The sequence below is a fragment of the Aphelocoma coerulescens genome, chromosome 9 (assembly GCF_041296385.1).
Source record: "Aphelocoma coerulescens isolate FSJ_1873_10779 chromosome 9, UR_Acoe_1.0, whole genome shotgun sequence".
NCBI classification, from domain to species: Eukaryota; Metazoa; Chordata; class Aves; order Passeriformes; family Corvidae; genus Aphelocoma; species Aphelocoma coerulescens.
The window spans coordinates 6591028-6616843 of NC_091023.1; the positions used below are offsets into that span (position 1 = coordinate 6591028).

The window sequence follows — 25816 nt, forward strand, 5'->3', positions numbered from 1 at the left end:
TATATATAGATTCACAGCAACAAACTGGTCAGGGTATCCATTTTTTTAATCTAAAACCATGTCAAGAGAGATACTCCACAGTGGGAATATTTACACTACTATTACCACTGTTTCTATTCCCTAATTAAATTGCAGACAAAAAACCCCAACCCACCAAATTATTATTTTTTAAATTCTATGAATTCTTTTTAGAAATTCTGAAGGAGTTATCCTAAAAAGACCCTTTTCTGAATTTCCTGGTTCAAAATGTGATTAATTCATTTTTAGTTTGGTTAAGGATGATTAAACTATTCACTGCTTTAAAAAGAAAGAAACAAGAAATTCACAAGACCATACAAGAACTTTCTCTCAAGCCACAATATATAATTTCTTTTAATTACATCAAATGTTAGTCTAAATTAATTGAGTATAATAGGTATCTCAGCTGAGCACTTTATAAAGATGACACTTCAGTTTATGAACTAGCCACATGCACAAATTAAAATATATTTTTTAAAGCTTTTTAACACCATTGCTTTTAACAGTGTTTCTCTTCCTTCCTCTTCTTCAGGAAAGCTTTGCTAGGCACCCTTCCCTTTCTCAGCCTCTCTCCACTGTTCCCCCCTACTTTCTTCCTGATTTTTGAACGATCCTCACAGCAGGGACCATTTCTGCAAACTGGTGCAGAGGCAGCTTCCTACAACAGAGCTGGAAAGCCGCAGACAGCACCAGCGCTGCTCATGTGCTTTAAGTTCGGGCCTAACTATTGTGGATTAGTATTCAAGAGATGTCCCGTGAAATGTGACAAACAGTGCCTTGAGGTTTTAGCAAGAGACTGTTTCTGAGTAATTTGTGATGCCTGTATTACCACTTCTGCATTTCACCTGGCTTTTTCAGGACTGTGCTAGCTAATGCTTTTTGGTTGTCATACAGCTTTTTTTCTTTCTGGCTTTTGTATTGAGGCCATCTTGGTTGTTCCAAACACCATTAGGTGTTTTCCATAAGGAAAAAATTAAATCCATAAAAGATGATAAACCAGTCTTATTTATTTTCTGTAGACAATGTTTTTAGACTTGGATTCTACATCTAATCTCAAAAAAAATCTGTGTTTGGTTGGCTAAATTGAAATGTGATATCTTACATAAATACTTGTAGGTATCACTCTCTTCCTTCAATGGGAGTAAGAGACACATCTGACAATGGATTTTGCCATCCAACTTTAGGAGCTCACATTGAGAATTTTGGTCCTAATGTTTGCTGCAACCTTCGATTTGAGTCCAATCCACCTGACAGTGTCCCTTTAAACAGGAGCTTCCCCACAGCTGCATTCTCTGAGATGTTTTAGGATGCTTTTCATATACTACAGTTTCTGAAGGTCAGTGCATACACATTTTAAGACACAGTGATTAGACAGTGTATGGAACTACTTGGCAGTATTTAGCTGGTACGGTTTCTTGTGGAAACAACAGAATTCCAAAATACACCACACTGAATGCTTATGGGTTATTACAAGCAAAAATCCCAAGACATCGGGAATTAAAAAGCGGAGTTCAACAAAGGAACACTGATATCGTCGGTTGATATGAACAAAGTTGTGCCAAGTCTTCCTTCTTTGCTTTTTCAAGTGGAGAAATAAACTGGGAAATGAAGCAGAAGGAAAGAAAGATTAAAAAATGACAAAAACCAACAGTTATTACAGAGTTACTGTTGTGCTTTATCTTACAGAAGCGTGTGACGTCAGAGAATTGCAAACATCTTCAGCACATCTTAGCTGAAGGAGCATGACATGTCTTGCACACAGTATTCTTTTCTAGCAGACATGGGGATGGTCCTCCTGTGTCAAATGGAATTTGGAGGGGAAACTGGAGTAGAAAGCAGGGGAGACTGTGGCTCAAATGAGAGAAAGGGCAAGGACTGACAGTGATGTTATCTGCTTTCCCCAGCTCCAGCAACACCTGCAAAGCCATGTGTTGTATTGCTTCCTCCAGCAGGCAGCTTGGGCCATTTCACCACCCACGGTAGCTTGTGAGGAGTGGCTCAGCTTATCTGCATCTATAGCCACCCCTCATGGAGGGTATCATCTTGTTCCCATTCAAATCCCGGACTGGAAAAGTCATGCAGGCCTTGTGTCTAACAGCACTTGGATGCTTGATGTCTATAGGATTTAAACATATACTTGAGAGCTACTGTAAATAAATACAGCATTGAGATAAATACACAGGGTCTTTCCTGAAGCTGCAACCTTTAGGCACTTACTACAGAAGAATCAGATAGCCTGAAAAAATAATTTGAACAACAGGTGCACTTAAATCTCACTGACCTGGTACTAGATCTCACTATGGTGAGCCCCGACCTGGGTTGAACAATATGGCACTCAAGTTTGTGATTAAATACCCTAAACTCAACCTAACCCATGTCAAACCTGCAGTGTCTTTTTTTTTTAAACTAACCAGGACAGGCATTCAACACTTTAAACCAGGAGTGAAACAATGTTCTTTCTTTTATATGGTTCAGCCTTAACTTCTATGGAGGAGTTACAAACTATCTTGACCACTTTTTACTTTCTTGTTAAGATCACATAATGCTCAATGAGGCGTATATACACAGCAATTAGTTCAACAGCTGCACATCATCTTTTGTCTGGTTGCTGCAGAAGAAGGGCCAGTCTTTCTCTTGAAGCCAGTTGCCTTGAGTACCCAGTTAATATAGTTAATTAATATCTAACCATTTCCCATTCTTGCCGTATCAGTGTTACGAAACCCTGGAATTATTCTGGGTCACTCTGGTGCCATCGTTCATAAGGCTAATAAACTGTCACATGTATCTCATTCCATTTAGTCATTTTTACAGGTGATCCTGTAAGCCTCCTTTACAGGAGCAACAGAGGAAAGTGGAAACATGCTTATACGAGGCATGTAATTTGAGAGCTGGGAATTAACTCACATCCACGGTCTAGCCTTCTGGTGAATCTCTTCTGGGTTTCTACCTGGATTGCCCATCTGAAGAAATCTCCCTTTTAGGAGTTAATGCCATATTACAGTTATGTCACATAACAGCTGTTGCTAACATAGGGTTACATAAATGAAACGTTCAATTCCTGTCATTACAAGATCCCTGAGTCCCAAGCAGCACGACTGCTATTATTCATTCATAGCTAACTTTCCTACAACAACTGCGTGGAATGAGATGATCTTTTGAGAAAAGAAATCAGTGAGACTTTGGGCCATCTTTTAACAACATTTGCGCATTCGAGATGCCAAAGGATCTTCAGAAACACTGACATCTCAAATTCTAGCTGATATGGTAGAAACTAGGCACCTACATGCTTTTAAAAATTCATCAGATGCCTGTTTGCCTGTGTGCCTTCGCCCTCTTTTTATAGGCATGAGGTATTTCAAGAATTACTGTTCTTAGTAGAAAACACCAGTACTGTGGCACTCATCATAATGAAAGGAAGATCTCTGAGACTGCATAAACATTTATTTTAAACATAAAAAGGGAGAGTTTTTAATCCTAGGGAAAGTTATGTAACATGCTAATGTAAAAAACCATTAAATGTCAACAAATTCTGCCAATATGTGTCCAGGGAGTTTGCAGTAATTCTCACTATAAAAGCATAACACTAGAAGGGAAATTTCACAAATTAATCAGTTTAAATATTTTATATCCATTTTTTGTTGTTTTGGTTTTTAATATAGCAGCCATTCTTAAGTCACAAGCTATTGAGATCATAGATAAAAGAGAAAACGAATTACTCACTTATAATTATAATGAGAATGACTGCGCATACTACACCAAGGATGATCATCATCTATAAAAAGAAAGTTATAAGAAAGAAAAAGAGAAAGTCAGGTTTTCACATGAAAGACATTAACCCCTCAATTTTTTTGCTTTTACTTTGTGACTCATTCCTCATACTTTTAACTCTTGTAAAGATTCACTGCAACAGACTTGTTAAGGCCCCAAATTTAGTGTCAATTTTAAAACCAGCTGACCACCAACAATGGACATAGCCTCTTGTCAAAGCTAGCCAGTTCTTGCCCATCAGCTAAAGATGCAGTGACCAACCTCAACCATTTCTAGCAATAAAGAAAAAGTTAATTTCCAAAGTAAAACAACTCCAGTGGCTGGGGTCACACATGGCCATGTACCACTTTATACCAGAGTCACTTGATCCCTTTTCTCCATGTTCCTGAAGTCAGTGAAGAGGCAGCTGGAGATGTCTAAAGCCCAGCAGCTATTTGTGCTGCTTTGTATGCTTGTGCTGTTGGGAGAAGAAGCCCATGCTAACCAGAACAGTTTCCAGCACGTTCTCCTGGAAATAGCTCATTGCAAAGCAGGAGTCTGCTCCCCCAGGAACAGGTAGAGCAGAGGCAGCTGTGCACAGATCACAGCAGCACTGAGCTGTGTGGCTCAGAGCCCCCACTTGAGACTCACTGAAAGCTAACAAGCCCTCCAGGGATGCTGCAGTCCAGTTGCCATTATTACCCCAGTGAGCAGTGAGACTGAAAAACAACAAACATGGGCATGTCAAATCAAGGCCTTCATTCCTCCTAACATGTGTCTGGAGGACAGAGCCAACCATTGGCTTGCAGGAGATTTTTTTTTAAATTTCTAACCTCTCTTTCCAGAGATTGGGAGCCAGAGGAAGGACGGGGAGATTGTTTCTCAGGATAAAGCAGGAAGGGACAATGAGGAAAGGAGAATGAGGGTAGGTTTGAAGGTCTAGTGTAGTGCAGATCATTCTGATGACTGCAGTCACATGGGTGAACCTAACTCAAAATTTGTACTTGTAGATCCCAAAAGTCCTGCTGCCTGCACTTCTAGGCATAAAAGAGGCCCAGAGGACCTACTCAGCTGAATTTCTAACCTCGATGCTTTTATTTCTGGAGTGTTTGTACACGTGGTTTACCAAGAATATTTTTTCTTGCTTTACATTTCATAGCACTGTGGGTTGAAGAGACAAAGCAGACAACAGGCTAGCGAGGGATATATGTGGCATTCTCCCTTAGGAACAGGTGGTTTTATTTTGGGTGGACATAAGTAGTCAGCAGGAAAGTTGGTATTGAGAAATGGAAATGAAGCTGAACTTTTGGCATAGTGTTCATGTTGGCAGTGCACGAGTAGAAAGAAGCAAAGACGTGAGTCTTAGAAGAGTGGGAGGAAATTAAGTTTCTGGGTCCAAAATCCACAAATACTGGAGAAAGTCTGAAAAAGCAAAGTAGAGTGAGATTCCCTCTGCTCTTGGGAAAGGATTAGACTTTGAAGACAGCAGAGAAGGCAGCTGGTCAGTGAAAGTCCTGCTCTATCCTAACCAGCCCCTCTTTATAAAAGACTGTAATTTCCTCCCTTCTCACAGAAATTTGTAGAATCCAGTTTGGGGTATTTTTTATAGTTCACCATCCTGAAGGAAAATCAAAAGGCTGATGATCCCCACAAGAAAAAAGCTTCTTTTCTCCCATTGCTGGAGTTCACTGCACCTGACCAGGTTTTGCAATTCACACAGAGAACTTACATGAATCGACATGGAATGCCTTCCCATCCCTATTTGAAGGCACTGGTGAAGCACCAAAAATCGTATCTACATTTTACATACTGCACAAATTATGGGTTCTGGTAAAGATCAAAGTTGCTTGACCTATGGAGCCTCAAGGTCAAGGCACCTCTTTCTCGCCTTGACAAGAAGAGATGACTCAGAGGTGCCATCCTGCAGGCAAAGTCCCACTAAATGCAAGTGAAAGCAATTCCTGCCATGAAGTGATTCTCAACAAGAATTTATATTCCTTACCTTGCAATTTTTCCACCAGTATTTCCTCTTCAGTTTGGCTGCACTGGTCTCAAACTGTGAGGCACCTGCTTGCAATGCATCTGCCCGGTTGTCAAGCTCCGACAGCTTCTGGTCTCTTTCCAGCACCTTATCCACATTCATTCTCATGATGTCAACCACCTACAAAGGCACAGACGCATGTGAGACTCCTCACACAGGAAAGCTGAAGGACACCTGTCTGTTCACACCCTGAAATATCACACATCATCCTAAATTCAGCCATTTGCCATTATGATGTGTGATGGCATTACCTGGACTGTGCCTCAAAATCCCAGCCTATGGAAACACACCCAGTGAAAACAAGGTGAGCACAGCTGCACTGTGCTCAGATGCCCTTAAAGGTAGAAAATAAAGAGACATCATGAAATACCATAGTTAGTTTTATTAAAGTTTTTGATTTCTTTTATATAGATACAAAAACCTGATGAAGATCTCTATACCACAATTTGATTGACATCACTAAGAACAAGCCATTATTTTCCTTATACTTTTAATATCTTCCTTACTTGAACTAGAGAAATTAGCTAGATAAAGGCCACTCTAAAGGGAACTGTATACATTTCTTCACCAAAGAATTTTCTCATTCTGCAGATCTTTTGGGCAAGATGACTTCTCAGCCATAATTTGAAGTCCTGCTTGAAACTGGAGGAGGAGAATGTTTTACCTGAGCAAATTCAGCCTGAAGAGTAGCAAGTGTTCATGCCACCTTACTGCACAGCCAGTACACCACAGGTAAGGGCTGTTCATACATATATTTTATACATTGGGTAAGATGAAAATCCTCTTCCAGCAAGCCAATAACTAAATGGAAATCCTGTAGACATTCACCACTAACGCAAATGTCAGACAGTATAACAATCTCAGTAACGCTGTGTCCGAGTTTTCTAGCAGTGAATGAGACTGATGGTCTGTAAATTCTCATACTCTTTAAAAAGGAATTCCATGTTATACATATTTAATAAGATTTAACTATTACCTGCAAAAATCCAGAATGATTTAAAAGATACATTATTCAAATACAGTGAGATGAAATTGGTAGTGAAAGAATCTTTAAAAGGACTGGCAGAAGGTCTCAAAAGATTTGTTCCACTTGTCTACCAAACCTAAACCAAAATGAAATGTTTTGGTCGATCCAAATGTCTTACTTGCTTTTCCAACCCAGAACCTTCCAAGCATTTAACTTCATATAAAATAATAATAATAATTTTTAACAGTATTAATTTCTCAGCTAGTATTTAGTTGAGTTTTAACATGGTACAATGATTTGTAGGGAAAATTTTAAACTATTTGAAAATGCTGAAGAAAAATACTCTACTATTTCCTACCCGTGCAGTTTAATTTTTATGGTTTTTTTCCCCTCCAGAACTACTTGCTGAATCTAACCTGGCTGCAGTGAACACTTGTTCCAGATGAGATTTCATTTTTGTCAAATAAACAAATGTTTTCCTGGGCCTTAGAAAATAAGCTCTACGACGTCTGGAGGAATCAGATGAGAAAACCCAACAGAGGTATACCTGAAATGCTATATGGGCATTAGTCTAGCATTAAAAATATCAGTGGTTTCATGCAGACCCAAGGCTTCCTGCGAAGCCGGGCTGGGGAGCGGCGCTGCCCGTGGCTCTGCTGCCACCTACGGGTGACTTCCCCGCACGGCACGGAAGGAAAACAGCCGGGAAAGGTCTGGGAGAAAGGTCAAAGCCATGCTCCCAGCCCGGATCCTTCGGTATTGCAAACCAGCGTCACCCCAGTGACCGCACAGTGCTGGAAGGGCCGGTTTGCCTCCCTCGGCCATTCTTATAATTGTGATTTCCCTGTTAAAAAGGACCTGCTGACCACGTGCTATCAACTCCAAACCCGTATCAACTGCAGCCTCTCTCTGGGGCAAAACCCCCAGGAACCCTGAATTTCACCCACATAGTCCTCAAATCCAAGAGCTACTCATTGTCCCCTCATATTGGGCAAGAGCTCCTGCCAAACTTATGTCATCATCTTCACGAAAAGACAGATTTTCAAGTGTCTGAGTGAAAAGTGTCAGAATACAGAGTATCTTAAACACAAAGGAGGGCTTCACTATCCTCACTGATGCCGTCTCTGTTGATCTACTTGAAGAGCCCTATGTATCTGACAGGCATCACTCATTTTTAGATCATAAAAGGCAATTAGTTTTCATCTTTTAGGGGCAGTTACTTTTGCTATCACTCACATAAACAATTACAGGACCACCATGATGTAAGATGTTCAGGACAAGAAGGTTATTTCATTATTCTGACCCAAGACAAAAGCTAAAATGTAACATTCCTTTCCCCACTGGAAGAAATACTCCACTAATGTCAGTAAAGTTAGTGGGATCAGTTAGTAGGATTAGTTAGTGAAAATCAGAGATAAAGAGAGAACGTGGTCTAGACATTTCTGCAACCAGAGGATGTTGTGAACACATCCAAGCACCAACAATGGGGAAGACCAGAAAGTCACTGTTCCAGATTTTCAGCAAAGAAAAGGTTCTCAAAAAGACAAAGCCCATTTTGACAGGTGTATTTAACTCATCTTAAGAAATTCATGTGAGTTGGATATTTTGAGGTCTTCTCTACTATCTTTAAAGCACGCCTGAAGCTTTTGAAAATAGAGGCCTTTATGCATGTAAGAACATATTTTCTAATGTGTATTTTATCAAATTGGCATTTAAGAATCACACAAGCTCTGCACACTTCACCATAGACAGTAAGCAATTAGTTACTTAAGTCTTTGGAGGGGTTAAACAATATTCTTTCCTTAATACCCAGCACACAAGTGCACACAGCAGGTGTGTAAGGACGCTACAGCTGCTACTGTCCTTCTGGTGTACTCAGGGACTGCACCCATGAGCAGTGGTGTGCTCACTACCCCCATTCCCAAAGCAGGTAGATGGACACTGGCATTACAGCCAAGGTGCAACAAGATTTTAAGGATCCAAGCTGGAAGAGGCACATGGTCCTCCAAGATCAAGAAAAGAAGTGGGGATTTGTTAAAGATGCTGTTATGACATCATGTGTGGGAATAAATTGTGATGATTAATCAATAGAGCTCTTGCTAATGAACACAGCCCTCAGCTGCTTAATTCTGATGGTTTTAATCGATCTATGAGAAGCTGATGGCCTTTCTCTGTGAAACAGTCTGCGAAATTAGCATCTAACCTTTAGGAGTGCAGGAACACACTAGAAGAGCTGCTTTCACTATGATATTTCCTCCTAACCAGACTGACTGGGAGGAATTCCTCAATTGGCACCAATGCCCACATTTAATCTGCCAAACTGTTACTGGTACAGGGATGTTTATATTCAGAATCCCTCTTATACTGTCTGCCTCCTCATAACTGCTGTCCTTTGATAAATCTCATTTCCCAGATCCACGGCCTTCAGATGAGCAGGTGGGAACCTGGGGAGGAAACCAACCATAGCAGCACCATTGTGGTGCACAACAGATCACTTGGAGCCACTTACCTCGTCCACCTGGGCTTGTGTCTGCTGCAGCCGCTTGTTGCTGGACACATTGGTAGCAGGAGGAGGCCCTGCAGCCCCTGCAGCACCGGTGGGACCTTGGGTAGAAGCTGGAACAGACCTAGATCAAAACCAGAGAACGTAAGTGACTGAAACTATATTTGCTCACTACCCCTTCTCTGGAACTAGTAAAAAGTACCTATCTCTTCAAAGAACTTTTCCATTGTTTCAACTCATGTTTTCCATTCCTGGATCACAACCCTACTATTCCATATCACAATCAGTTTTCACACTATTGATAGGACTTTATCAAACTCTTTCACCTCCCTTGCTGCCTTTCTAAACAGCAAACAATTCAGATTATCTACCCTAAATTAGGCCAATGGCCAAATGGATCACAGACCTGACTAGCAGGGCAGTGCTTATGTCCCACTAAGGAAACATTCTGCTCTGGGTACTCTGTGTTAACACAGTAAGAGCCAGGGCCATGACCCTGTCCTCCTTCTCAGTGTGCTGAGTAAAGCACTGCCCTGCTCCTTGGTGTTTGGACTTAACCAAGTGAAGATAAACAGAAGGAGAGGAGAAAGACATGGAGGAGGAAGTGGGGGGTGAGAATTGCACACAGCATGGGGTTAGTCATCTCTGGCATTCAGCAATGCTGAACCTCCCCACTGGTGGTCACCAAATGCCCCACCAGAGCAGCTGAAGCATCTGCCACAGACCCTAGATGAGTATTTGCAGCAATGCTGTGAACAGAGCCCTGATCTTCTGCACAGTCGTTAAACTTCAACACTGGCTTTCTCCAGTTTGCTCTATAACAAAGGACAAAAGAAAGCGTCCTGAAAATCCAAGAACAGATCTGGTCGGTCTCACAGTATGAGTTTGCACAGACAAATCACCCTGCCAGCCTGAACAGGGTCCTTTAACCTTAGCCACTCATCCTTCACACCTATGCTTTAACCTGTGAAACCTCACCTCTTCTTTCAAGGGACCCCTCTCACTTATTCCCACAGGGAAATAAAACCCTTCCTGAAGCTGCAGAGGAAATCCCTAAGCATATGAACTGAAAAATATCACAAATCCCACTCATGCATTACCAATGCCTTCCCACAGTGACAGACTGAGAGAACACAGTGTTTCTCTGTGAATCATTCCCTTCTACATCCTGGGGTCTGATTAATTCTGCTGGAATTATGGCCTCATTAATACACTGTCAAAATGCCTGGGGGCACTCAAGTTAGTTCCCCAAAGGTACCTTAAGCTGCAAAATTCAGTTTGACACTATTGCCTGAGGGCTGAGATCCCTATGGATAACACTGGCCCTCAGAAGCTCCCAGAGAGGGGGCAGCTGTTTGCAGACCTGCAGCACTGCTGTAACTTACACTTCACTTTTTAACTGTGGGTGAGAATGTCATTAGCAAGCTTTAGCTGAAAGAAAAGAAACTGAGCCATGCACTGCTTGCTCATCCTTTGAGGACCTCACAGCCACAACTAACAACATAGAAAAACAGATGCTGCTGCCACCTGCAATGGAATCACTCCATCAATGGCCATGGGCCAGCATCCCAACAGGATTTATTCTGAGTTGTCACAAAGGATAAAAATCTGACTATAATGCACATCACACTCACACAACACAAAACAAGATCTCCCTGGAGCATCAACAGCTTCAAAGGGAGATCCTGGTACAACAGAGCCAAAATTGAAACTGTAAAATGTCTTTGCAGTTAAGGAAGTAAATAGGCATTTTCCCAATCGAGACAAGCAGAATTTTTTCTGTGGAAACACTGTATTACTACTACAAACATTAAGAGAGCTTCTCTCTTGAGTTACACACTGTTAGAATCCCAGAGACTGCAGAAGGGGAGTATGTGAGAAGAGTTTTTCCCTGCCACATGTTTTGCTGTAAGTGTATCTTATAAGTGCAGTGATGTTCTTGGTCAGAGCTAGGAGAGAACTCCACAGTTTGGAGCTTTGCCATGTACCTTTCCTGCCTAGTAATTCTCATCTTTGTTTTGCACCTCCCAAGCTGTCCTTAAAATGACTTGACATACAGTAGACACTTTCAAGGTTGTTCTCTTCCTGCATTCTTGCTGCCATCTCATTTGGTTTCAGCTGCATTTTCTGGGGCTTCTCTGCTCCCTGTGTAGGGGAGGAAAGGATGGGAAGAACGGGTGCTTTTACAGCTGCCTTGACCGTCCAGCCGGAGTTACTGCAACCACCAAAGAGAGATGACAATCTTTATGCTAAGGCACAGCAAGCTTGTAATTAACATACCCATCTTAATTTAATTACCTAAAATCTAATTCCAGAGTAACCAGAGCTGGGTGCTGCCTGCAGTGCAGAGCTACTCTTTCCAAACCTTTTGTCTCTGGAACTGTGCTCTCCTTACACAGTTAGAGCAGCAGCCTCGCTCATGGCCTCAAGGGTCAGAGCACTGAGCTGCCCCAAGCAGAAGAACACTCACCCAAAGAGAGAGGGACAGCACAAGCTCCCAGACAGACTCAACAAAGGCAGCCCCGAAGCTCATGGCTTTAATGCCAGCAGCAGCCCTTGCAGGTTACCAAGGCACGAGCCCTCTCCCGTCATGAGGCAACACACAATATCAAACACACAAGATACCTGCATCCCCTCCTGGCCTCCCAGGGCACTACAGAACAGGACAGAGGGGTCCCAGTGCTTCTGGCTCCGCCCTACTAGTTTGTGAGCCCTGTAGAAAGCATCCTGGCTGGGAAGAAGACAGCACCTCAGTGTGCTAATGTGGCTCCAGTCCCACAGAGCAGCCAGTAAGAGTTTGGTTTTGAACCTAAGATTTCTGGGAAAGAAGGGAACTGAAGGCCTGCATCACTTGAAAGCACAGACATTCTCTGTGGCATCATAGTGCAAAAATCCTAGAATTGAAGTCCAGCCTACATTTACATAATTCTTCCTGCATTTACATAATTCTTCTATTATTGCCTCTGTACCATGTCGTATCAGTTTATAATTTCTCAGAAGCGTTATTCAAAGAAATTTATGCAAAAATATTAGCACTATGTTGGAGAAGCCTCCTTTTGAAATACATGAAGCATCACAACTTTAAAGTATAATTTTTCATGGTCTGGAATGATTTTGGGGAGCTACAAAAGAGTGCAAAATCCACATAAAAGCTCCACCACTAGGCCCCTAGCCATCAGACTTGTGTACTTTTTTTAGGAAAAGGAAAACAATTACCACTGGTGCTGAGAACCTCCATTCCCAAGAAGTCAAATTAATTCTGAAAGAGGAACAAAATTCTATTATTGCTGGTGAAAAAGGATATGAATCCCTAGCAAATACTCTTAAATGAAACCACTCTGTGACATCAGAGCACTGGAGTACACTCTGGGAGAGTGATGAGTACACTTACTTCAGGACAACTACACCACTTGCTTAGAGCGTCAGCAGCCAGGTCAGCCTTTATATAACATCAGTTTCATCCCCACTCCCCACAAGCCAGATTTGGATCAGTTAGCACATGAGCAACCCAACAGACTGAAAGCACTGCAGGGTCTGTGTATGCAGCCACCTTGGAAGAAACATTCAGGGACTATCTGAGTGATTCAGCAAAATGGTCTCAGCTGACTCAGACATCCTCAGTTTTTCTAGTTGGGCCTGAAACTGGTAGGTCAAATTCATGACTAAGAGATTTGTCATCTTGATTTGATGTTTTGCAAGCAACTTGCAAAAGTTAGAACTGACAGTTAAAGGAAGCTGCAACTCTTAATTGAAAGAGAATTGGAGATATCCAGTGTTACTGTTTTGCATTTCAGCACTGGCTGAAGGAACACTAAGGATGATTGTGTATCTAATATTTTGGGAAACCATCTGACACACACGTTCATTTTTGTTCATATGTGTGAGCTACATAGCAGAATTTTTTCACTTTGTCAGGCTAGGGAAGGGAGATGCACGATGCAAATTCCAGGAGGATGCCAGGCCACCACTCTGACTTGGTACAGTTTACATTAGGACCTCCAAGGCTGCTTTCAGCATCTTCTTTTATCCATCCAAAGTGCTTTTTAAAGCCTCCAACTATAGGACCTAATCCCTTCAAAGTCTTTATCCTAACAACACTGCAATAAGCTAAGGAAAAGCTATTATCCTCACATATGGCTGGGAAACAGGTACAGAAAGCCTGTGGCAGAGCAGCCCAGCCCTCTTCATTGTCATCCTTCTGCTCCTCTCCAACTACTGACTCAAGTCAAAGCTCACAACCTATTTCTAATAGCAGGAATTACTTTCTACCCCTCAGACTTAAACAGTGAGAAACACAGCTAAAGCTGACAGCACAAGGAAAGTGAGAATCACATCAGACAGCGTTAGGGGGTGTCAGCTGGCAGAGCTCAGGGGAGGAGCAGTGAATGTGCAGCAGTGCAGCAGATTTGACTAATGATCCCTACCAAAAATGAAATGAAGCAGGCAACTTTTTAAGAACCCCAGTCTGAGTCCTCCTCAAACCCTTTCCCTGTTGTTCAAATAAAACAAAATTGCACTGCCTCTCTTCCTACTTTTTTTTTTAACTGTTCAGGTATCATATTCATGCAGTACATATTTACTGTTGTAACTTATGTATATTTAAGACAGTCTTTTTCCATATGGACCCCTTCAAAAGGCACCTACCCATTTGGGTTTTGCTGTGTAAGTAAAGTCTGACAGTCTGTGATTTCAAAGACATTTGAAAAATAAACTACCCCCCCCTTAACTGTAAAATAAATCCGAACACTTCCATAGCTTTGTACTCTTGAGATTTAACTCTAAAACAATTATTAAAATTAGCTACAAATGAAAATTTATACACTACTTTAGTGGCTATGCATTTCAGTGAAGATTCTGGCCCAAAGAGTAACTGCAGAAACAAACCTGTCTCACGTTGTTCCCAGTGCAGAGAATGTCCATCTGTGAATTGAGATGCACTGGAAACCTTTGAGGCACGGAGGATCTCTAAGGAAATAAAGGAGCTCTATAGCCCTGGGAGTTTGCTGTTTCAGACTTGCTTTGTTTATTCCTATGCAGTAACAGCTAAACCAATTTTTCCACTGATAGTTTGCAGAGAGGGACTTTTACTGACAATACTTTGAGTCTTCTGCATTCTGGAGGAATTTGGAGGTTTCCAGCTTACTGTTAATCAGATGCTACCACATGGGATTTTTTTTCTGCAGGAGGTCAGTTTAGCCAACACTAGCAAAAAAAGTTTTCTTACCAATCAGTGTGGCTACATGAGGCTTGACACAATCCTAACAAAATCCAGTCTAATAAATAGAGCAGACTAAAATTCTGTGCTTGTCTATTCACATGTCATCTCTCAAAGAAATATATTTTTAAACTCCTTAAGATTCTGAGCCTTCCAGACTCAAGTCCTTAGCTGTACAGACTTAACAACAGCATGGGCCTACCACAGTTGTGTGTGGACAATCATGTTTCTCTTTGTGTCCAGGAAAGAGACATTAGTTATCCATCCCAGCACTTCCTACCGAGTTACTTGGTTTTGCCATAGTGAAATGGGATAGTGTCAAATGGCAGGTCCTGTTACTCTTTGAAAACCACACACTAATTCTGTCAGGAGAGGTGTAGAGAAACTTAGAGCACCCCCATAAAATTAAGTGTTCTTCCGGTTCTCATTCTTCTTACAAGTAGACAGTGATGTTCTCTGCCTGCAAAAACTCTCCAAAAAGACTACTGTGGCTAGAGACCATGACCTCCCACTTCTGAGATAATGCTCTCAGTAGGGTAATTTGCTTTTCAGTTCAGTTGCCCACTAATTATACGTATTTCAGATTTCTAGCTCATCTTCCCCCCTCCAGTTATTAACTAGCCTATTTTAATAGGCTACATTTATCCTTGTTTTCATTCTACTAATGTCACTTTCACAGGGGAACAAAAAAGCTGCTCAATGGGAGTAAAGAAAGCCATGATATCATAAAACTGGTTAGGCTGAAGAGATAATTAGCTGATTGATAGAGGAGTATCACTGCTGGGCTAGTGGACATTTGCATACTGTGGCTGGAGGGATTTTCAGACTACAGAAAAATGTAGAAAAATTAGCCCTCTGAGATCTCACACAGGGAGCAGATTTAGCTCTCAACAAGAGCAAACAGGCTTCCTTCACTTACAAGGGAAGCATCACTGCTTGAACAGAGATGTTGTTCTTAACTGGTTTTTTTCGTATCTGAGCCCTTCAGTATTCAGTAAAAATGTGACTATTGACAAGTAAATGGCTACAGACTTAGACTCATTCCATTCTATGACTATCAAATTTCAAGTTATTCCTCATGCTATTTGTAATAACTGTGTAATGAATAATAGTGAATCGGTGGTAGAATAAAACCCCACATATAAAAGAAATTAGTATTTGAGATGTCTTCATTTTGTGAAGAAAGTTCTGCTTTGAACACAGTTCTGTTCTCAAATGTGCTTTTCATGTATTACCAACAATATTCTACATGGACTCTCCCTTATTACCAAATATTTACTCTGATCACCAGCCAAAGGATAATACTCTGCATTTAATGTCCTGGGAACACATTTAATTAAATATTCCCACTAGTTTATTATGACTGCATTAACCATCTGGTGTGCTAAATATGCACACAGAGGAAAAGGAGAGGAACCCTAAGACATCATCTTTAATTTGATCAACACTTATTAAGTTAGTAATGACCAACTGATTTATCTCCTCCAGTATCTTCTATTCAAGCCAAATAAATGTTGCTTACAAAACCACCAACACCTGAATTCTAAATCCCGCCAGTTAGTCCAGCCAAATGATTTTTGTGACAAGCACAAGAATTTTCCAGAAAGAGTTATATTATTTCCATAATTTCCTCTAAATTATGGCCTTCACAACAACTAGTAGTGGTGACTCAGGTGGAGTTTCTGTTAGAAAAGTAACAGAAGGCAGGATTCCTCTTCCAAACTATCAACACCACAGAATTTTTTAGATCCTTCTTTCCTCTTGCTGTCATCTTTTGCAAAGTCCGTGGCTTAAGATAAAGTCAGCTCAATGCAGGGATGTTGTTTCATGTGTTAAGCTCTGCTCATGCTTTGCAGAGTAGTCCATGGATTTGCTTGAAGGACAATTAAGGGTTAGATGACTCAGGGTGCCAGCATTCACATTCTATATTCACAAGGTAAAAACTCAGAACTACAGTATGGAAGCCAACCATCTAACATACCCTAGTCTTAAGTGGTCATTAATCTAAAAAAGCACCTGCACATACAAACCAGTTCTGCCATGCTTTTAGATCCCACTGGACCAGCCTCATCTTGACATTTAACCAGGCAAAAGTAGGGTTTAACAAAACTGTAGGGAACTAATGAGGCAGACAACCAAGCCGACAGTCGCCACTATAACCTGTAACCTATCTGACCCAGTGAAAAGAGTTCAGTGTGCTACTTAAACTGCAATTAGGAACTGCACTGACCCAGACTAGACTACCCAAGTCTCAGCTCTAACACACCACGATGTGGGGTTTCATTTTTACACCACAGCACTTGCCTCTCCAAAAGCAGGGGCAGTGGAGAGAGTTCAAATCAGGTCTCTGTGGGAAAAACTGCCGGAGGCGAAGGCAGAGGTCCCTCGTTCTGAGCTGGCTGGCTCGTGGGGCAGCCCCAGGCACCTCTCTGCTGCTGGTGGTGAGACCTCTGCTCCCCTGCTGCCAACACGGCACCGGCACAGGAGCAGCGGGGACTTTGCCCTGACAAACCTCTGCGTGAGACTGCCCAGATCTGAAGCTAATCTCGGACCAAACTACAGATATTGTTTCACAGCTACAAGGACTGCAAATTTATATACTTACATACAGAGCACTGAAGAAAACCCCAAAGCAACTCTAAAGTGAACCTCCTTTTGAGGTAATTTCCATAGACTGACCTGTGACTTCAGCCAACTTTAGCCCCATACTGTGTGTTTTTTCTTAGAAAAGGGTTAATCCTCATTTGCTGGTATGAAACTAATTGTAATCTTTATACTAAATAAGATTTTTTTTCATTAGAGAATGAAAGCAAATACAGGTGTAAGCAATAATAAAAAACCTTTCTCTTAATATTTATATGAACATTATATTATAAAAAGAGACAAATGTAATTTATTGTTTTCTACATTTTGGTGTTGAAATTCATAATTTGCTTATTTTGCATCAGGCTTATTTTGCTTTCAGGTAGAAATTAGTTTAGTAAAACATATGGAAAATAATTTATGTGATATCTTCATAATAGTTAATAACTAAAATCTATCTTCAGTGCAACATCTACACAGAAGAATACCAAAACACCGTATTGCGCTAACATCAATTTTTAGAAGGACATGTTCCTAGGTAGTATTGATTGCACCATTAATTCTTACAAGATTTCATAATTGGCAGGTTTCAGGCTCTTGAAATAATTTCATTAGCTAAAAGAACACAAACTTCTTTTTTTCCTTTTTTAATTTTTTTTTATGCTTTTCAACCTGTTAACCTTGAGTATCTGGGTTATGATGTGGGCTAAAGGCAATAAAACTGGCACAAAGATCAGGTCTATGATCTAACCTCAAAAGGGTTACTATTTCAAGCCAGTTCAATATAGATTAAATCTAGTGTATGTAAATGAACACACTGTTACAAAAAAATACCAGAATTTTCTTTTACAGAAGTTCCTTATGCTCCATTAGCCACATATGTTCTTATGTTAATGTGGTTCATTTGAGCTGAAGTGGTCTTTAAATCCCTGAGAGCTCTTGACTTTGCAAGCTGCAATGGTAGCAACCTTTGTCACTTCAGTTACTTCCGCTCTGTCCTGCACACTGAGGTTACACACCTGGAAAAATAACACAGAGACTGACCATCACAGGAAGAGTTGCACTTTTCTCCCTAGAAAACTTTATTAAAGGAATTTTAGTTTATAAATGGGAAAGTGCTTTTACTGGGCATAAGAAGACACAACCTCCCCCCCCCCTCCCCCACTACAAAATGCCAACAAACTGAAACAAAGGAGATTCAGCAGAGAAGTCAAATCCTGGATAACACAAAGCCTTTATTTTTCTTGCCCTAAGTTACTGATGGGAAATTAGGGAAAGAAAAAGCTGATAGCAAACACACAACACTGGACTAAAGCATAAATCACTGCAGTATACCAGGCTGTGAGAGAGAGGAAGCCTAACGGAACAAGGCTTTACTCAGTGCCTTGGTGAGATACATCTGAAACAACCCAAGAATAAAACAATGAATAGGCTGAAAATGACTCAGTATCATTGCTGCCATTTCTTACTGGAAGATAAGAACTGCAATCTGCCTCGATAACAAACTGTAGGGCAAAGAGATAAATAGCAAACATGTTGCTAGAGAAATGTTTCCAAAACTCAGGACTCTAAAGCTGGAGTACTTTTAAAGAAGCCCAGTGATGTTAAATACCCTGGTCTGCCAGACATTCCAGATTCACAAACCTGATCTTTGAAGCTTCAGAGCAATCCCTAAGGACACAGTTTAGTGGAAATGGCCAGCTCTATGCAAAGTCCCTATTTCTGAACAGGTGCTGATGTGTTACATCATAGTTGGACATCACCTGTGCTTCTCAAGCACAGGAGTAAGAGCATCCACTATTTCTAACTTTCTGTGTAGGCTTCCAGTTTCGTGGGATATACCCTAAGGAGTAAACAGGCAGCAGCTGGGCAGGGAGTGGGAGGGAAAGATCAGGGTAGAGTTTGACTCAGCCATCCCCTACTCACTGACTCATGTGCTGGTGCAGAAGAGACTGCTGTCATTTGCTGCTGGTTGTAGTCAGTTAAAAGTTAACTCTGAAACAGAGAAGCAAGGAGGGCTCTCAGAGGAGTAGTAAGACTGATAAGCTTTCCTTGCTTTTAAGTAATATTTACTTAAGAGTGAAGGATGTTTTTTGTGCCTGTCTTTTAAGAGACTCCAATTAATACCTAGGAGGCTTTGGGGCTTCCCATTTGCCTATACATTACTTCCCAGAATTGCTGATGCATTTTAGAAGTAAATCAACTCTTAACATGTTTGTTTGTTTGTTTTTAAAGTCCCAGGAACAAGAAAACAGCTGAAAGAAAGTCACATTTCCACCAGCAGTGTTTTTGTAGCCTATCTGTATATATGCCACTGCTGTTCAGTGACAGTTTGATCACAGCTAAACTTTATAGGGTAATTACCATCTCTACTTATATTAAAGCTTAATTACCAGGAGGCTTGTTAAGTTTAAATCTTGTCTAACTACTTGGCCAAGAAAAGTGCAGTGAATTATTTTATTCCATCTATTCAATACTTAAATAACAGTATGTGCAAGTGTTAGAGAACAGCAAAGGTATCTGCACAGAGAGCCAAACTTCCACTGTTATTTCTCCCAAAATGTCACGTTCAGTCCCTGAAGAGCTTCCATGAAGCACAGCTATCATTCACAAGTGACAGTGTCCTATCACAGGGACTCCACCTTCCCACAGTGTTATGATTCACACACAATGTACCTTCTTCCCAGTTTCAACATCCATCAATTGCTAAAACTGCATTCCATTTAACCGATCAAATACATTAAAGCAATAAAGGGAAAGTTCTCACTTCAAGTTCTCATTGAATTAAAAAAAACACCAAAAACACAGAACATTTTGAATACAACAAAACCAGAGATTTAAAGACCTTTTAAGGAAGATTTTTGAGATTATTTTGCCAAATAAATTGCTTGGTAAACTAATGTAAATTCATTGAATACCTCCTAACAGAAAATTATGAACTATATTGAAACTTAAAATGTGTAAAGTAAGATTGGTCTGTAAGGTAACAGCCACCTTTCCTAAACTCCCCATGGATCCTCATGGGATCACCGAGAGCCTTGTAGTTTCTCCTTAGGCTAAGCTCCCACCTTTATTTTACCACTGATTTTTTATAATGACCATCTTTGCTTTACGCAGAGACCTATGTTTAAATCACAGTTCCAGAACCCCTAGTGTGATTTCTGAAGCTCGCAGGCATGCTCTGTGGATCAACCTGTACATTTGAAAAATACTACAGTCCAGAAATTGAACTTCAATTTTGCTTTTTCTTCCCCCAATAAATCCATAAACATCTACTAATTCAGTAAAGACCAGCTTACTCTGGTTGTGTCTTTCAGTTTTGTTACATTCAAGAGACTGCCTTTTGCTATTTGTGAAAATGCCTGAACATTTTCATGCCTGAAAATCTACAGTGAGTTGCATCACTATAAGCAGTCCTTGGGGTTCTCTGGGTAAATGGAAACATTCTCCTCCATGTCTGCTGAAGGAGTATTTCTATTTTGCTTCCCATTCATCTGAAACTTGGAAGTTAATTACTTTTACAATACTTCAAAAGTAACCACTTGTTTCTCATCTCCTTCTTTGGAAATAAAAAGTCATTGGAATTGAGAAGGAACATTTGAGATTTAAATTTATACTTTAAAAGTCAAAGACTTCATCAAAATTTGAATTGTCCGTATGTTATTCAAGTGACAAGAAGAACTGGTGAGAGTCATACTTGGGACAAAACAACACATTTACAATCAACCATAAACTCCTGTTTTTATAAATAAAGAAGTCAGATGACTGAAGCATTCCCATAGTTAGCCCTGCCCTCAAAACTATTCTTCAAGCTCTTTCAGTCTTTCTATCTGTGTTATATCCCTTGAAGGGCAAAGTATTACTTCCTGCTACTACAATTCTGATACAGATACATACTTCAGAAGCAAATGTTATTCATGCATTTTATTTCCATAAAAAAACTAAATAACTTTCTTCTACTATCCCAACTAAATATTGGGAATTACATCCACCTGTCCACAACAAATTCAGCCTACCTACAGCAAGATTCAATGCACTGATAGAGTTATTACTTTTTTATCACTATTCCTTTTTGGCCTCTGTATCCTTGTGCAGCAGAGTCATCCCTCTGGGGCAGTGCTGTGGTGCACTGGCACTGCAGGTTCCAGACTCCCAGTTCTCCCAGCGTTACTGGGAACCCTGTGTATGGCACACCTGATAACAGGCAAACAGGGGAAGGAATGTGCAGGGCTGGAGCCAGTTCCCTAGGTAACCAAGTGATGTTTTAAAAGGGAAAGTGGTACCACGGTGATAAGTAAATAAATGCACACAATGAAGGCCCACACACATGACTAACTTTCCTAGATACCACGGACAATAGAGAATGGCAGAACGTGGAAATTTCATGGATCTTGTACCTGTGAGGAAACAGACAAATTTCTCCCCAATGAGATGGTTAAGTAACACCCTCATTCACAAGTTCCTTATAGGCAGCCAGGAGCACTCTGCCTCCCAGCCCTTTTCCTCTTACCTCACCATGACTTTCCCAACTCTCTTTCACATTACAAACAGCTCCTAAGCAACAGGAGGTTTGCAGAGAATGAGTCACTCTCCTGTGGCTGACAGGCTGAGTGCAGGATGGAGATTAGTGACCTGTCAATGCAGAGCCCAGAGCCACTGTGCTTCCAGGAAGCCAGCATGGTCACTGCAGCAAAACTTGAAAAATGAGAAGTGCTTTAGAAGGATACAGTTGTAAGCCATGCCTTATAACTCTCACAGACAGATCGTGTTGGCCTAGAAAGGAGACTGCTCTATGCTAGATGCACAGCTGACATGTCAGAAAGCATTTCAGACCAATAAGGTACCTTAAAGTTAATTAAACAATAGTTAAATTAGATTTTATTTAGATGGTAATAGGAAATCATTAGGCTTTGGACTGATAGTAAAAATTTTGGGAACTAACCATGCAAGGTCAGTCAGCTCCCAATGTAAGCAACTGATTTTGACATAACTGGGAGTGTTTCTGGCAGAAAATTTCCTTTTGAATGAGGTTCTACTTTTCTTTCCCCAAACAGAACAATGCAAAAGAGAAAATTTATCTGAAAAAGGACTCAAGAAGTCATCTTGACCACTCCCTTATCTCCAGGGATGACCGACTGGTAATTCAGACCTGATACAGGTTTGTCTGCCTCAGCCCTGTCTGTTCTTTCCCCAGCAGTGTTTTTATCAGACATTTTGAGGCTCATTTAGCACTTTTAACTCATCCAAGCTCCTAAGGCACCAGACAGAGACATTAATCCTTGCAAGCATGCTTTGCGGTACTTAGTGCTAGGGGCCCTACTGAGGGTGCCCAAAGTGTATCTGCAGCACAGGCCCTTCAATCAGCTGAGAAACCACAGCATCCAGAAAAGAAAGAATTCTGACTTGTGAAGATGAGGAATCTTGGTGCCTGCATGAAAGCCTTAAAATCAAGCTCTTTATTTTATCCATGAAGTCTTAGAGTGGCTGAATGTCCATAGAGAAATTCAATACAGAAATGAATATAAGTAATTTTCCTTGCTAGAGTATGGTAGAAACCACACTTGTTCTGGAGAAGTGTCTATGAAATCATTGGCAAAGGACATTTTAACCTGTTCTAGGCCTATTCTCTTTATAACTGGGTTGGTTCAATTCCCTAGTCTTAATTAAAACTAACTTGTTAAAAATAATTTAATAATATACTCATAAAAATCTTGAAATTTGCAGTCGGTGACCTGCTACCCATGAATATTTACATTATTTAACTAAAACAAGTATTATCAGAAAGACAAACTACAGTGTTACTGGGAAAATAGATTTTGAAGTCAGATTCCAGCATTCAAATGGAGGAGAAAATTACAGAACTAGTCCAGCCTAGATGAACAGACCACATTTCCATTTTTTCCATGAGATTTTAAATAAAAACAACCAACATCTTATGAGTAATCCACTGAACAGAAGTTCTCAGAAATTACTTTCAAATGATTTTTTTTTTAAATTTAGATGATCAGACTTCTCATAGGCAATTCTGAATTGAAAAGTTAAATAAAAAACTGTGAAGTATTGATTCACTTCAAAATCATAGAAGTTACTATCACAAGACTTAGTTATGCTATTTAAGAACCTGAAGTAATTCCACAAATATGTAAGCATAAATATATGTGCATGTATATCTCAAAACCAGTAACCATCAGAGCTCAGAGAGATGTTAGACATTAGATTATTCTCCAATCTAGCAAACAAAACCATAATGATCTAGGATTAGTGGGTTATCAATTTAAATGGTTAACTGAAGGCTAAATTTCAATTTTAAAAACTTGAACATCAACACACTAGTCCCTGCTGTAATTCAAAAAACTTGTAATGGCTTAAAAAAACCTAAACTGTGAAATAATATATCTACACAACACAATAAATCAGGACTTAGTGCATTTTGGCCTTAGTCTGTGCTCCAAGCTGCAGTTCATTTGAAAAAAAAATCAATTTCTAGCTGAATTAATTTGATTTTTATCAATAGCTGCTAAATGAAATTCAGATGAAGTATATATTTGGTGATTATGCTAATCTCTCCACACACTAAATCCAGGTTATTCAAGTAAATGAAATGTAATCTGTAACTTGCAGAAAAAAACAATTCTGTTAACAATCTCACCTTCTGGATTGTTGCTAATTTTAAAGGTTTTATTTTGCTCATACACTGTTTATATAGTCACTAAACACTAAGAGATTCTCAAATCTGTTAGGAGTTAAAAGAACAGCATTCAGTTTCCAGTAATGAACCAATAATTACCACAGTCTCACCAACATCATCCAACCAAGCAGGGTTAAAGCAAGTTATGTTTTACCTTGTGCTCACACAGGGGAGCAAACATGATGAAAAAATTTGATCCAACTTCTTTTATCAATGGAGTAACTGAATAGTTTCTTACTCCTCTCTTGTACTCTGCTATAATCTTCTCTGGATAAAGTTGCACCAAATTCACAGTTTCCCTCCAGTCAGTTTCCTGAGGAATCAGGACCTCACAAATATCAGAACAGTTGCAATAATTTTGTTGCATTCACATGCATTCCAGCAGCCACCAGATGTGACACACCACTGTGCCTGTGTGGATTAATAGCAATACTTCCAGGAGCTTCAAACTAGCATAAAAGAACAGTTTCTAACTGGTTATTGATATCTTGACACCCCATAACCACATTCTATGGCAACTTTCCAGAGAACCTGCAGCTTACTTCCATATAGAACCTTCCTAAACCATACCAGAGCGATAAAGAACCTTCTAACACCATTTGTTAAACCTTTTTTCTTATTAAGATTTTGACTAACATTTCATGGGATTCAATAGATTTGAAGGGCCCGATTATCTGAAAAGGACTCTTTTTCAGAAGTTTCCAGTACCGCTTTGTACTGGGATTTTTGTTGTTGTTTTGGGGTTTGGGTTTGTTTTTTGTTTGGTTATTTTTCTGGTTGATTTGTTTTGAAAGAACTTCAACTGGGCCTTCAATCTTAAACATGCAGAGTTTTACATCTGGGACTAATTACAGACATTATGTAACTCCCTACCTGATGGTTTGTGCAGGTAGTTCAGAGATTTTGCTTAAATTCAGTAGTATTACTGTCCTACCATTGTAAAGGAAAAGGGGCTAATCTGACACAGGTGTTTTCCTGGTGAGAAATGCCTTGATAAATTGCTCTTAATCTGAACAACTTTCTAATCATGTAAATTCAGAGCATTCTGTCAGTGAGTAGTTCTGAATCACACATCTTTGGTTTAACTCATACAGAATAAGTGACAGCAACTTCAGCACCCTGTCATCACCTTAAGAAAGCAATTACAGTAAAATATTACTGTCACAACTCCACAGTGTATCAGGCAATGTCCAAGGGAATTTTAATAGTGGGGTACAGCTCCATCTTGCCACTTTAGATATCCTCTGGTGCAACTGGAGACAACAGTCTCCAGTCCAAAAGGAAAGAATATTTTCATTTTATTATCATTTGTATGTTAGTTTGCTTAGAAATGAAATGCATCAAAGCAGGACAAATACTCAATCTACTGGCTTATTTATTTATAGAACAAACTCTCATGATATATTATCATACATCTTCACTTTGTATACATTTCTGCCTTTTTTTGTGGTTAGGGTCCCCCAGGAGTTGTTATTGATACTGAGCCTTATCCCTTCTACTGGTCTAAAACATCAGCACTATTCAGAACTACTCCATTTATTCCCTGCTTTATGATGTTATAATTGTCAGCAAAAAGAAGCCTTTGCAGGCTATGTTATGAACTGTTCCATGCAGAACTAAACCAATAAAGCTTTCATATCCAAAATTGCTACATCCCTCCCCAGTCACCAAAATACCTCCAGCTTACCTCCGTTACCATCTTTCAAGACTTGCTAACATGCAATACTTCCAGTTCCTGCCACATTCACCAGCTCTCCTCCAGGGAGCATCAGCACAGTTGGTGTGGTGAGGTCCCAGCCAACCACAGCAGCAAAAGGCTCCTAAGCTACTTCTCCTCAGCTGGTAACAATAACTGGAGCCTCAACTCCACCTGGCTACTGATTTTCCACAGCTTTTAAGGATTTGCATCTATGAGGTCTTTACCACTCCATCAAGTTTAGCAAAATGGTAAAAAGCCAATCACATACACTGTATTTCCTTGGAAAGGCTGGCCAAAGCCAGTACCATTTAAAAGCCTTGCATCTCTTTTTAGCCTCTGCTCTTGCCTTTGTTAC

General features: G+C 40.2%; 2 protein-coding genes across 11 annotated transcripts in view; one reads left to right on the plus strand and one right to left on the minus strand.

Annotated features, from left to right (window-relative positions):
• Window positions 1-25816, plus strand: part of C9H17orf50 (chromosome 9 C17orf50 homolog) — a 73866-nt gene that overhangs the window by 21938 nt on the left and 26112 nt on the right. For 6 of the 8 annotated variants that reach the window (XM_069024148.1, XM_069024142.1, XM_069024150.1 and 3 more), the window contains exons 1-2: window positions 9343-9420; window positions 22129-22232. The gene's annotated coding sequence lies outside the window, so the exon portion shown is untranslated. Of the gene's footprint in view, window positions 1-6397; window positions 6539-7169; window positions 7315-9186; window positions 9421-22128; window positions 22233-25816 lie in introns of those variants that run through there. The other 2 variants (XR_011152672.1, XM_069024144.1) reach the window with 2 other exon arrangements.
• LOC138114562 (vesicle-associated membrane protein 2-like) overlaps window positions 343-25816 on the minus strand; it is a 43846-nt gene continuing 18372 nt past the window's right edge. The window contains exons 1-7 of one of the 3 annotated variants that reach the window (XM_069024139.1): window positions 25450-25613; window positions 11265-11421; window positions 9283-9400; window positions 5768-5926; window positions 3739-3790; window positions 2923-2992; window positions 343-1616 (exon numbers count right to left, since the gene is read on the minus strand). In XM_069024139.1, the coding sequence (XP_068880240.1) occupies window positions 1403-1616; window positions 2923-2992; window positions 3739-3790; window positions 5768-5926; window positions 9283-9400; window positions 11265-11287 (636 nt within the window). In that variant the 5' untranslated portion in view covers window positions 11288-11421; window positions 25450-25613 and the 3' untranslated portion in view covers window positions 343-1402. Of the gene's footprint in view, window positions 1617-2922; window positions 2993-3738; window positions 3791-5767; window positions 5927-9282; window positions 9401-11264; window positions 11422-25449; window positions 25614-25816 lie in introns of those variants that run through there. The other 2 variants (XM_069024141.1, XM_069024140.1) reach the window with 2 other exon arrangements.